Genomic DNA, 14,603 nt, shown 5'->3' with positions numbered 1-14,603 from the left:
AACCCCATTCTAACCTTTTGCCCAATTTTTCTAGACACCTCTTATACCACAACTATGACCCTCCACAAGCCCCTTAACTCTGAACATCCTATGTAATCTAAATATGACTTTAACTCCTCTCTAACTTTAAACCGCCCTTTACCCTATGTATTTTTAACACAGCAAAATGTAGATGAAGTTGTTATGGTGCCTTAAGATGATTAAACTGTCCCTTTAATGAACAACATTTCAGAGTTAAAGAGGGTGTGTTTTAATTGCTCTTCAAGATGGGAATAAAATATCACGTACAATTTTACAGTCTACACTTTTAAACACATTGTCTTATGTTTTAAATATCCAGAATTTTAGTTGCTCCCAGATGTGTCAGAAAACCAAATTACTTCCTTGGTTTTAGATATGTGCTCTATTCTGAGACTTAATTGATTAATGAAAGAGATTAAGGTTAAAAGAGTGACATCTTGAAAGGTGAAGATGACAGAGAGAATAATTTATTTTCTAAAGATAAAATATGATGCAGAGTTTAATAAGATTCAAATGAAAAGCTGTCAAATTAATAGCCCAGCTTCTGTCTCATCTCAACAATTATTCAAATTCAAGAGTGGTATTGCTTTAGTAATAGGTGGTTAAAACGCCCCAATGTCAGGCCCAGTACAAACTGACTTTTTTTACTAAACAGTCAGGATTATTCACCAAAGTGTGAAATATTCAGGAATTCAAAATTATTTCAAAGAAGAAAATTGTAGGCCTATTTTTCAAAGATGGCTTAGTTTGGACTAAATTTTGCAATTCACTTTGAAGTACTTAAAATTCAGGCTTTAGTCTAGTCCAGGATTTAGGGATTGTTCTGTCTTGTCTAAAGTGTTTTTTTTTTTTTTTTTCTAAAATCACCTTAGACACAAATGGGTAATCCCTAAATCCTGGACTGGTAGGGGGTACTTAAGAACAGGGTTAGGTACCACTGGTTTAGTGAATAACCCTAAAAGGGTTTGATAACTGAATTGAAAATTGTTGTCCAAAATAACTAAAACAATTTTTTGAATTTGACAATTTTTATTTTGTCGGGTCGCAAAGAGAAGGGGGGTACAGAAAGGAAAAGGGGAGGGGGGGATAAACATTTGTATACAGCATTGACCTATTAATGTATTCCTTACTCTCGCACAAGGTGCTTTGTAACAGACATGCAAGCTTACACAGTATTTACACAGTAGCAGTAGTTTGGTGCTGTCCCTTTGTATCTGCCTATGTTGTCATGATAAGTTGTCCACTTTGGTTTCTGTAGTGGAAAGGGTTGCACAGTCTTGTGTTAGGGTTGTGAGGGCACTTCCAGTGCTAAGGTTAGTTTACGCTGTTTGGTGTTATACAAGGGATATCGAATGCTAGTGTCGCTTTCGTTAGTGCTGTTCTGTTGTATTCCATTGGGGTGGGGGGGAATAGTGGTGGTTGGGGGGTGGGGTAGGTGACACTGTTAAGCACGAATGCTGGTATAGTTCCTGTCGTAAGGTGTAGCGTCATGGAGGATGTTATGCTCCTGACGTGGAGCTTATAGTGTTTACGTGTCAGAACACTAGATGTGTCAGAGTTCTATGTGTGTTGCATTGATTGCTAGTGCTTACGTGGGTTCTGATTTGTGTTTGTCCCACAATTCCCAGGCTGTGGACCAGTAAGATGCTTTTGATCTTGCCTTCCTTGCCATCTGTTCGTAGTGCTTAGTTGCGTCTATAGCTATGATACATTGCTCGACTGTAGGTGGTCTTGTTTGTTTCCAGTTTCTGCTTACAGGGAGTGCAGAATTATTAGGCAAGTTGTATTTTTGAGGATTAATTTTATTATTGAACAATAACCATGTTCTCAATGAACCCAAAAAACTCATTAATATCAAAGCTGAATATTTTTGGAAGTAGTTTTTAGTTTGTTTTTAGTTATAGCTATTTTAGGGGGATATCTGTGTGTGCAGGTGACTATTACTGTGCATTATTATTAGGCAACTTAACAAAAAACAAATATATACCCATTTCAATTAGTTATTTTTACCAGTGAAACCAATATAACATCTCAACATTCACAAATATACATTTCTGACATTCAAAAACATAACAAAAACAAATCAGTGACCAATATAGCCACCTTTCTTTGCAAGGACACTCAAAAGCCTGCCATCCATGGATTCTGTCAGTGTTTGGATCTGTTCACCATCAACATTGCGTGCAGCAGCAACCACAGCCTCCCAGACACTGTTCAGAGAGGTGTACTGTTTTCCCTCCTTGTAAATCTCACATTTGATGATGGACCACAGGTTCTCAATGGGGTTCAGATCAGGTGAACAAGGAGGCCATGTCATTAGATTTTCTTCTTTTATACCCTTTCTTGCCAGCCACGCTGTGGAGTACTTGGATGCGTGTGATGGAGCATTGTCCTGCATGAAAATCATGTTTTTCTTGAAGGATGCAGACTTCTTCCTGTACCACTGCTTGAAGAAGGTGTCTTCCAGAAACTGGGAGTTGAGCTTGACTCCATCCTCAACCCGAAAAGGCCCCACAAGCTCATCTTTGATGATACCAGCCCAAACCAGTACTCCACCTCCACCTTGCTGGCGTCTGAGTCGGACTGGAGCTGTCTTCCCTTTACCAATCCATCCATCTGGCCCATCAAGACTCACTCTCATTTCATCAGTCCATAAAACCTTAGAAAAATCAGTCTTGAGATATTTCTTGGCCCAGTCTTGACGTTTCAGCTTGTGTGTTGTTCAGTGGTGGTCGTCTTTCAGCCTTTCTTACCTTGGCCATGTCTCTGAGTATTGCACACCTTGTGCTTTCGGGCACTCCAGTGATGTTGCAGCTCTGAAATATGGCCAAACTGGTGGCAAGTGGCATCTTGGCAGCTGCACGCTTGACTTTTCTCAGTTCATGGGCAGTTATTTTGCGCCTTGGTTTCTCCACACGCTTCTTGCGACCCTGTTGACTATTTTGAATGAAACGCTTGATTGTTCGATGATCACGCTTCAGAAGCTTTGCAATTTTAAGAGTGCTGCATCCCTCTGCAAGATATCTCACTATTTTTTACTTTTCTGAGCCTGTCAAGTCCTTCTTTTGACCCATTTTGCCAAAGGAAAGGAAGTTGCCTAATAATTATGCACACCTGATATAGGGTGTTGATGTCATTAGACCACACCCCTTCTCATTACAGAGATGCACATCACCTAATATGCTTAATTGGTAGTAGGCTTTCGAGCCTATACAGCTTGGAGTAAGAGAACATGCATAAAGAGGATGATGTGGTCAAAATACTCATTTGCCTAATAATTAGGCACACAGTGTATAGTCGCTAGTGCTGCCACAATGATGTGGTATAGGAGATATCTGTGGCTTTTTTGTAGTTTGGGTGGGAGTAGTAGAAGGAGAAATGTTTCGGGAAGGAGTGGTAGGTGTGTTTTGGTACATTGGGCTGCTAGTTTCGCCACATCCTGCCAGAATGTTGTGAGTCCTTGGCAGTGCCACCAGGTGTGGATCATAGTGCCTTTGTCTGCCTGACACCTCCAGCAGACGTCCGACGAGTTGGGGAAGCTGTGTTTAAGGCGCGTGGGTACCAGGTACCACCTGTATAGTATTTTGCGTGAAGGTTCCACATGAGTTGCGCAGAGGGTTAGTTGCCTGTGTGCCTTTATAGATGTTTTTCCATTGATCTTCTGAGAGTGGGGGCTTTATATCTTTTTCCCAAGCTGCCTTGAAGGACGGAGGCTGTTGCGTATGTGTATTGTGTTCTGAGGCGTAGATTAAAGAGATTAGTTTTTTTGCCGGTTTGAGTTTCAGGCATATCTTTTCTTCTTCCGAGAGGGGCGTGTTGGTGGGGTTATCGGTTGTTGTTTCGTTTGCAAAGCGAACCAGGCTTGTATTTGTCTGTAGGAGAAGTTAGCAGTTGCGGGTATGTCGAACTCTTGTTGGAGGTCGGTTAATTGTTTTATGCGGGTTCCTGTCATGAGTTGGGATAGGGTTATCACTCTGTGTCCGTTCCATACTTTGTAGTTGAAATATGTTATGTGACTGCGCTCACTGCTTCTATTGGCAGGGCTGGGGAGATTTTTGTCATTATGCCTGTTTTTTTGCGGTAGTCGTCCCATATTTCCAAAGTCAATGCTGTTGTCGGTAACAGGTTTTTGTTGTTCGGCCGTTGGAGCTTCGGTAGCCAGGCCAGTGTTGGGATAGAAAGCCCATTCGCATAGCCTTTCTCTATTTCAGTCCAGGCCGCCGTTTCTTTGTGTTGAAACGTTGAGAGCAGGGGGCCTATATGAGCTGCCCGATAGTAGCCTCTTATTTCCGGCATGCCCATCCCACCGTGAGTGAACAGTCGGTACATTGTGGTCCGTGCTACTCTAGGTTTCGTGTTTTCCCACACATATGCGCTGATTTGGTGTTGTAAGTCCAGGAGGTATTTCATAGGGAGCTTAAGTGGCAGCGTTCTGAAGAGGTATTGTATCTTCGGTAGTATTACCATCTTTATTGAAGCTATCCGACCTATCCATGATACATACTTCCCTCTCCATCCCTGTATGATGGTTTTAAGTTCTCCCAAGAGTTTGTTTGCTTTGAGTAAGGTGTTGGGTGTGGGTGTGAAGTTAATCCCTAGGAATTTTATGTGGTCCTGTCTCCATTCGTATTGAAATTTGGTTTTTAGATTGGTCATGTCTTGAGTTGGGATATTAATGTTTAGGGCTTGTGTTTTTGCTATGTTTAGTTTGTAATAGGAGCATCTGCTGTATTGGGCCAATAGTTTGTGAAAGTGTGGCAGGGATACATGTGGTTGTTCCAGCGAGAGCAGAATGTCATCCGCAAATAACGTCATCTTGTATTCATGTCCCTTTATGTGTATCCCGTGTATGTCTGGGTTGTCTCGTATCATTTGGGCTAAGGGTTCCAGTGCCAGAATGTAGAGTATTGGGGAGAGTGGGCAGCCTTGGCGGGAGCCATTTGATATAGTGAAAGTTTTAGATATGAAACCTCCGTTTGTTACTCGCGCTGTTGGGGTTGAGTAAAGTGCGCTTATGATTGCTAGGAATTGGGGCGGGAATTCAAATTTCCGCAGGACTGCGTGTAAGAAAGGCCAGTGGAGGTCCTTCAGTGGAGGACACATGGGGTCCTTCTATCGCGTATTCCATACAAGAGGTCCAGTATTTTCCTTGTACCATCCGCTCCCTGCCTGCCACTCACAAACCCCACCTGGTCCCCGCCTATCAAAGTGGGGATGATGGGTGACAGTCTGTTTGCAAAGATTTTTGCGATAAGTTTAACGTCAGTGTTTAAAAGGGAAATTGATCTTAGGTTCTGGCATCTGTTGGGGGTTTTCCCTGGCTTTGGCAGTGTGGCAACGTGTGCCATTAGCATCTCCGCTGGTATGCTCCCAGATTGGAGTGTGTGGTTGACTAGTTTACTGAGATAAGGGGCTAGGATATGGGCAAATTGTTTATAGTATGCATTAGTCAGTCCATCTGGGCCTGGTGATTTCCCTAGGGGCAGTGCCTGTATTGTATCTATAAGTTCTTGTGTCGTTACAGGACGTTGTAAGGTTTGTTTGTGTGATATGGATAGTGTGGGCAACGTTGTTTGCTGGAGGAAGTCGTTGATTTACCTGTCAGTGGGGTGGTGCATTGTGGTGTCGGTGTTTAGGTTATAAAGGGTTTGGTAGTAATCTGCCATTTCGTCATTTATATCTTGTGGGTTGTGTATTTTCCCTCCAGATTTGGCTAGTAAGTATGGGATCTTGGAGTTTGCTTGTTTCTGTCGGAGGAGTGTTGCTAAATGCCTCCCGGCTTTATTTCCTTGTGTGTACGTTTTTATCTTCAGTTTTGTTAACATGTACGCTGTCTTGGCTAGGGACATTGTGTTGATTTGTTTGGTAATGAGAGCTATTGACTTGGAGAGTTCGGCTGTTAGTTTCAGTAGGTGTTCAGCAGTCGTGTCACAGAGTTTCCTTAGAAGATCCGTGTGTTCCCGTTCCCGTTGTCTTTTCAGGAAGGATGCATGGCTAATTAGTGATCCTCTCATGACAGGTTTGTGGGCTTGCCACAAAGTTGTGGTGGAGACATCCGTGGAGTCATTGAGCTCAAAATACGTCTGTAATTCCTCAGTGAGTTTCTCGGTGAAGGCGGTATTAAGTAACAGGGTATCATTGAGGCGCCACGGTGGTTTTCCTCTGTGTTGGTATTGGTCTTGCATAGACATCACGAGTGGGGCATGGTCAGACCATACTATGTTTCCAATGAGGCATTCGGTGATGTTCGGGAGGAGGGTACCCGAGGCTAGAATGTGGTCTATCCTAGAATAAGTTTTGTGGACATGCAAGTAAAATGTATATTCCCTTCCAGTTGGGTTGCGCGTTCTCCAGGTGTCATATAGGCCATGTTCATGGATCAGTTTCGTGAGTGCTTTGGTTGCAGGCGTCAGCTGAGTGTGCCTAGCGGAGTTGGCAGGTGCCGTGGAGTCCATTTGTGAGTTCATGGTGTGATTAAAGTCCCCGCACACTATGGTGGGTGCAGTTGTCTGAGTTTCTTTGTTGGTCATTCGGGCTGTATAGGCACACCAGTATGAATGGTAGGTTGTTCAGTATGCAGTGTAGGATCAGGTATCGGCCTTGGCTGTCTTTTTTAATATGGAGTAGTTGTATCGTTAGGGACTTATGTAGGAGGATAGATACCCCTATTGATTTGGTGGAGTGGGTGGTGTGGTATTGTGTGGGGTAGTCTTGGAGAGCGAAGGAGGGGATTCTGTTAGTGGCAAAGTGCGTTTCTTGGATGCACACAATATCCGCATTGTGACTTTTTAGATCTTTTAGTAGTATTCTCCGCTTGTGTGGGGTGTTTAGTCCTTTGGTATTATGTGAGTAAAGTTTCATTTTGCGTAGTGCTAATGGTGTTTAAAGGAACTTAGTGAACGTCCGTGTGTCTAGGCGTCACCTGTGGGAGGGGTAAGTGAGGGCGGAGGGGGGAGAGGTAGAGATCAGGGGGGTAGTCGAAGGGTTATGGGAGGGAAGGTATCGTTATATACAGTTGACCTTTTCAGTCTTGTACACTAGTCGTACCGTGGGGGGTTGGAGGTTAAGAGAAACTTCCAATTGGGTGGCTTGTGGGACTCCGATATATAATGTGGGGTAGAGCAGAAACTGGTGTGGTGCTCAAGCAACAGTCAAACTTGGGGGGAAGATTTTTTTTTTTTGTACAATAAGTGTCTTTGTTCTATACTGAGCTTCAGTTCAGTGCAATTAACATCAATACAGTACTGTTAACATCAGGATACATATAACATGCTTTATATGGCCGCTGAGCGCTATGGTCAGGCTGCGGTTATTGGTGTCGGTTGTATTCCAAACATGTTTATCCGTGTTATAGTGTAACAAATATTTAAATTATACATAACAAAAAAAAACTTTGTAAAGCTAAGCATGAGAGTTAACTATGAACTATTGCAAAAGTAGACTTGCAACATTTTTGCCATTTAGCGATCAGGTCATGTGGTCATGCATTTTAGTGCAATAAGCGTCATTACATTACTGTAAACCTCAGGTTACATATAGCCTGTTACTCCTTTGTTCTTTTCCCTTTTTTTTAAGCTGAATAAACGTTGGTGTTGCCTTACAGTTTGTTATGTTTTATAGGGTTAAGTTGGAGATTTATGCAGCAGCGCTCTCCTAACCGTCCGCCCCTGGCGGGCTAGCATCCCCACAGCTGGGGGAGATTCTTGTCTAGGTGTGTGCCCAGGTCCCCCACACATTTGTTAAGCTGTTATAGTTCATGTGGCGAAAAAAAGGGGGGAGGGTTTGACTCGCTGTGAGGTGTCTAGAGTTGGGTCGGCGTATGGCGACACGTGTGTCCCCTGTATGTTGTTGGGGATCCTTGGGCCTTGTCTGGGGTCTGGGGTTGCTCCCCTACCATTGGGTCGGGCTATTGCTACCTATCCGGTTCCCTATCGACAGGCCGCTAAGCGCTGTGGTCTGGCTGCGGTCATTGGTGGCAGTTGCGTTTAAAGCATGTTTATCTGTGTTATAGTTTAACAATTACTTAAATCTTACATAGAGGGAAGAATAAGAAAAAGGCTTTGTAAATCTAAACATAGAAATTAACCGTTGTAAAAGTATACTTGCGACAGTTTGCTATATAGCGGTCAGTTCATGCGGTCAGATCTTGAGGTTTTGCAGCCTTGTGAGGAGTGTGTCGTTGAGGAGCATTGCTTGTTGCGTGGGCCCCATTTCGCTAACTCTTTCATGGCTTCCTCTGGTGTAGAGAAGGATTTTGCTTCTCCATTTTTTGTCAGGATAAGTTTCGTGGGGAAGCCCCATCTGTATCGTATTCCTTGGGTCCTCAATTCCGTCGTGATTTGCTGGAAGTCTCTTCTCCTCTTCAGCGTTGCCGTTGATAGATCCGCCATTATGCACACTGACGGGTATTCCTTATGGGGATCTTGTCTGTTGCGGTGAGCCCGGAGTACCAGTTCTTTGATGTGGAAATAGTGTGCCCTGAGCAGGACGTCCCGGGGCACAGAGTCAGGTAAGTGTTTCGGTTTTGGTATCCTATGGACCCTGTCTATCAACAACATGTCCGCCGGTATTTCAGGGACATAGGCGTGCATTAAGCCTCTTACATATAATTGCAGGTCGTCGGGTTGGACAGACTCTGGGACCCCCTTCAGCCTCAGGTTGTTTCTTCTCGCCCTGTCCTCGTAGTCTGCCATTCTGGTGGTCATTTCATCCACTTTTTGTTGTAAAGTGTGTAAGTTGTCTGACAGCTCAGTTTGTGTAGCAGCTAGGTCTTGACACTGTGACTCTACCGTCAACGTCCTGTGTGAGAGGTCTCTGACTTAATTTTTAATTTGGTCGGCTGTAGTTTAGCCAGTTTCGCTGACATCGCCTCTATTGCCCTTTCGAAGTAGTGTTTTGTGAGGCATTCATTAGTGAGTTGATCGTCCAGCAGCCCGGCGGGTGAGCCCGTATCAGAGTCGCCGGCGCCATCTTGTGTGGCGGCTTGCGCGGCCTGCACATACTCCGTTGCGGCGGATGGTTTCTGCCCGAAGAAGTTATGTTTTTCTGCCTTAGAAGCAGATTTCTTTGCTTTGGCTTGTGACATGTCTGGTAAGTCGCTCGTAGGTGTTTCTGCTCGTTATTGTCGCAATTTCGCGGAGCCCATGTGCCGGAGCAAAATCCTAAGCGGCCATCTTAGATTAAACAATTTATTCAATACACAGATTTGAAGTAAATCTGAAAAGAAATTGCAGAATGTAGGATGATTGGCAAAATTGTGTCTATAGCAGGGTTGTAGTACTTTTGCCTAAATTGTGCAATTCAGTTTTGGATTCAATACAAATTGTTGTTATTATTATTATTATTATTATTGGCATTTTTATAGCGCCAACTTATTCCTCAGCGCATTATAAATTGTTTTTCACAAAACATCAATGGCTCCATTTATTAGTGCACATAAAACCCACTTGCATCCTGATTTATGCCAGTTCCACCTTAGTTCCCTGATTTATGCCAGTTCCACCTTAGTTCCCTGATTTATGCCAGTTCCACCTTAGTTCCGCTTGTGGGGACACCAGGGAGCTGTTCCCAACATTCATAGCACAAGTTCATAATAAAACGCGCTCGCACGATGTTTAGGGCACTAAGGTCTGCCCTCAGTGGGCCGGCCTGAGTGGTGGACGGGCAACCTGGCCTGCCATTTACCTATGTGGACTCACACCCTTTATGAGCGGTCCACACCTTTGGGGGCGAAGCTACCGAGACAGTCATGTCACAGGCCTCCCAACTTCCTCCCAATTCTCAGGACACCGGAGTTGGAAGGTGTGAAATCATCGTAAGCAAGAGAGATTTACACGTGTATTTCTTTTAAAAGATCAGTGAGATTTACTAATCTTACCTGGGAAGTAGTGTATATGTACACCTCCAGTATAATACATTTTCTGGCATAAAGCCTTAAAAGTAGTAACGATGTTCAACTTTGTACTCCTACTTATATTCAGCCAATACCTCCAAAGTCTAGAAACTTAAAAATATACAGTTATGCATCACACAATGCTTGTTTAAGTTTTATTGTTTTGTTGTTATTGTCTTCTAAAATTTATGCAACATACAGGTTTACCATACAAAATTTTACTATCCCTTGCACACCTGTAAACATAACAAATTAAGCTTCGTACTTGTAATAATGTGACTACTTAATCACAAATGACACATGTATGTATTTCTATTTGTCTCTTTACAAAATCTTGAAATAAAGAATAAAAAAAAAAGTAGTGACGATGTTAGATGATCCAGACGAACCCTACATTCATCAAAGGGAAACTGAGAATGCAGCATTGCTACCTTACTAACCGTGAGATTACACATGTACTATCAAAAGGGATGTTGCTATGGCACCAACGGTTTCAGCCCAGGGGTATATTTTATGCTCCCAACCAGTGGCGTACACACAATCCATGAGGCCCCGTTGCGAAACTGATCCGTGGACCACTCTTCCCTCCCCTCCCACCGATCCGGGGTCCCCCCCCCCCGACACATACATACAGACATACATACAGACACACACACACACAGACAGACACACATACACCCCCCCGACAGACACATAAATATATATATACACACACACCCCCGACAGACATACACACAGCTACATACAGACGCATACATACACACACACATACAGAGACACACACCCCCGACAGGCAAACACACAGACATACAGAGACACATACATACACACAGACACATACATACAGAGACACACACACATACAGACACATACATACACGCAGAGACACACACATATACAGACACACACACACTCATACAGAGATACACACATATACAAAATGTTTCCTGTTTCCTGCCTTTTGCAGGAGGGTGACTTTCCCTGGGGTCCAGTTGGGGCTCAGCCTGATGGGAGTCTGAGTTCCCACTCTGACTCCCTCCTTCCTCCCGCGTGGCTCTCTGATAGCTGGGAGGAGCGACGAGCAGTGACCACACCCCTTTTTACAGGTATTTAGCTTATTCTCACTATTTTTAGAATGAGAGGGGGTAAGTAGGGTTTATTTTATTGGGGCGGGGGGGGGGGGTTCACTAGTGGCTTTGCCTTATGTTTTAAAAAAGCTAGTTAGGAAGTTAGGAAGAAATGAAGAACTGATCCTGAGAGAGGAAGAGAAGAGATGGCGATTGGGGAAATGTAACTTCGGCATGACAGTCCTGCTTTAAAGCAGCAACAGGTACTTTAGCAAGTAGAAGCTGATCAGTAAAGAGCAACGTTTGGTATGGAGATTCACCTGGGGCAGGTGTACGATTTCTGGTGTAAAAGCATTCCGTTTCCGTGCTTAAGTTGCTTGGTCTGTCCATTGATAGAACTTTGTCTATTGGACTCTTTGCCCTTGTTCGGAGAGATATTTACACCAGCGACACCAATTAGCTACATGCCTTACTAAACAACATTTTGATGTAATTAGTACCTGCCTCTGAAAATTTGTAACAGCTTCTAATAAATGGAGAGGAAAGTGTTTTTTTTTTTTATTTTAAACCTTACTAGTGAAACCTAAGATATAGCAGTAGAGCTTAAAATATTTTCACGTTGGAAAATTACTCCCATTTCATGCAATTCAAACTGTAGTGAATAACACTGTAGGTAATGTATGGTGCCCAGTGGTGTATTTTGGATTTGTGCTGCCCTAGGCATGACTACATTCGGGCAGCCCCCAAATCTAAATTTGCCCCCCCACCCAATTCGTGTCAAGGCCATTTTTTTGACTGACAGACACATGCACTGATTTCCACTTACTGACAGATTCACAGTCATTGGCACACACTGTTTAACCATCACACACTTTCACTGACACAACCACTCACTGACAGGCACACACTCTCAGATACACATAAAATGACATACACACACTCACAGGCACACCCATTCTCACTCACAGACACACACTGACAGCTGCACGCACTCACTCACAATAAGGTGGACAGCCCCAGAACACGAGGCAAACAAGGCATTTGTCTGGGAGCTTGGGGTGGCATTTTTTGGCGCTCCCCCTTAAAGTGTCGCCCTAGGCAAATGCCTTGTTTGCCTTGTGGTAAATACATTCCTGATGGTGCCTACTGTGTGGAAGGCAAGAGATAATAAGGGAGAAAACAAGAACAAGAACAAAATGCACTGGGAAAGCCTTTTAAGCCTGTTTAACAAAATCCACATGCTCTGCTTTTTAAAGAATTTTCCTGGTTTCTTGGAATGCCAAAATCAGGACTGCCACAATAAATTTGGTATAGTTGGCAAGTATGTACATTTATGTTGTTGTACATAAGACACATAACATCAGGCTTTTGGTATTTTTTTCAGGTTCACGCTGGAACCATGAGAGCTACAAGTGTTGGCTGGCTAAAACTACGGAGCTCAGACCCAATGGACCATCCTATTATTAATCCGAACTATCTATCAACTGGTGAGTAGGGAGACCTCCCCTGGTATGAGTAGATTTTGCAGGAATATAGCTAGTTATGTTACATCTTAATCACCACCATGGTAGATAACATGTTAGGAGTGTCAGGATGACGTTTTTTTTAGTTTGATTGTTTTTTGATTAAATGGTTAATTTAAAAGCACAATATTGATATCATTCTCCTCATCCAAAAGACCTCTGAATGTGTCTTGGCATCAAGAAATTAGCAGCAGGTCCTTTAACTCTTGAAAGTTGCTGGATCATATTTGTGGTTCCAGCACATTCCACAGATGCAACACCTTGAACTCTTTCTCATGTTCCTCAAACCATCCCTAAACAGTTTATGCATTGTGGCAAGAGTAAAGAGGGACACTGCCATCATGGAATACCATTGCCATTAAGGGGTGTACGTGTTGTGCAACAATCTCTAAGTTGGTGGTACATGTAACATCCACATGAATGCGAGGACCCAATGTTTCCCAGCCAAACATTGACCAGAGCAGACCACTGCCGGCTTGCCTTCTTCCCATAGTGCATCTTGCTTCCATTTCTTTCCCAGATAAACGACACACAAGCACCTGGTGGCCATCCACCTGTTCTGAAAGAAAATCTGATTCATCAGACCAGGCATTACCTTTTTTTTTTTTTTTTAGCAATTTGAGCTACAGTAGCTCTCTTGTGTGATCAGACCAGAGTGGCCAGCCTTTGTTCAGATTAGAATCCGCATGTCAGATGAGAATCCGCATCCCTTGTGGCTTCCTCCAAAGGTTGTCGAGCTGACATCGAAAGCCAACAGCACAATAGTGGAAAATTGCTAGACATCCCAAGTTCAAATCCAGTAACTCGTCTGACATATCTGATCACAATAAAACAAGACAAAAATCAAAGGATTGCATGGAGCTTTGAACTATTGCCGTGAGCTTGTCCATGAGATAATTCTCCTTGATTGAATGTTTAACCTCTGTCATACTCCAGTCCTCCAATGTATCCAAATCCCGCTGTAGTGAAGTTATATCATGTTCAAACTGTAATTTATTACCTATTTTTTTGTCATCTGTAAACACCCACTTCAAGATCATTTATAAACAGATTAAAGAAAAGTGGACCCAGGAAAGAACCCTAAGGCATTCCACTTACTTTTCTCCAAATTAATTAGTAAAGTAGGTGGAATAGGACTTTTAAAATATAATTTATACACAGCAATAATTTTATAAACTTTTGTATCAAATTAAAGGAATAATTTGGGAGGTATGTACTTCGAGGTTGTATGTGCAACATTTTACTATAAAACACTCCACATACAGAATTGTTTGCTGCAGAAAGTGTAACTACTCCTCCGGCACCATCCCTGGGGCATCATTAACAAGCCCAGAACCTGCCCTCCAGGCTGGCTACTGTCACTTCTGTGCATGTTGGACAACCGTACAACTTCCTGCTGACGGGTGTCCAATAGTGGCACAACTTCCCTCACCATGACAAGTATAAAATATAGTGTAATAGCTACTGGTGCGAAATATAAAGTGTAAAAACCTCATGCAATGTAATAATGTGCAGCTTGTTACCACCAGTTTCACAACTAAAACGTAAACCCACAATACATAAAAGGTGAACGGGGGGCGGAGCCTAGCATCCGGACGGAGCGGTCGTGCTGTGCCTCAGCTCCCGCTCCACTCGACAATTTTCGGGGGTGATACCCCCAAATATCGGCACGACCACGACCGGAAGGCACCTGACATGCTGGGGGAACTCGGGGGTACCGTCCGGTACCAAACTCTGACCCGTCACCTCTTGGAAACCGGGCAGAACACTCGGAGGCCTACCGGAGACCGGGCAGCAGGGAGGCGGCCGCTCCCCAGTCTGTCCGACCCGGCCAAGAATCCCTCGCAACAGTCATCTCCTACCCCCCCCCCTCTGGACCGATGGGGGACATCTCGGTCCAAACCCAACGACAGGCACCACAAACATATCAGGCAGCCCTGTACTCTGCAACTCCAGACCAGCCTAACGCATGGGGAACCCAAAATGGCGGCGGCAAGCGACCCCCACAGCACAAACAGCATACCTGACACTGGGGAGCCCTGCGATATACACCAACGTATAAACGCAGCATTTGCAAGATTCTGGCACAAGCTGGAGCAG

General features: G+C 43.8%; 1 protein-coding gene across 1 annotated transcript in view; it reads left to right on the top strand.

Annotated features, from left to right (window-relative positions):
• CHDH (choline dehydrogenase) overlaps nucleotides 1-14,603 on the top strand; it is a 39,764-nt gene that overhangs the window by 20,221 nt on the left and 4,940 nt on the right. Inside the window, exon 7 of the mRNA XM_063426917.1 lies at nucleotides 12,365-12,467. Within this exon, the coding sequence (XP_063282987.1) occupies nucleotides 12,365-12,467 (103 nt within the window). The remainder of the gene's footprint in view (nucleotides 1-12,364; nucleotides 12,468-14,603) is intronic.

The sequence above is a fragment of the Pelobates fuscus genome, chromosome 7 (assembly GCF_036172605.1).
Source record: "Pelobates fuscus isolate aPelFus1 chromosome 7, aPelFus1.pri, whole genome shotgun sequence".
Classification (NCBI taxonomy): domain Eukaryota; kingdom Metazoa; phylum Chordata; class Amphibia; order Anura; family Pelobatidae; genus Pelobates; species Pelobates fuscus.
The sequence above is the reverse complement of the archived record's forward strand: the minus strand, read 5'-3'. Positions and strand labels throughout refer to the sequence as shown.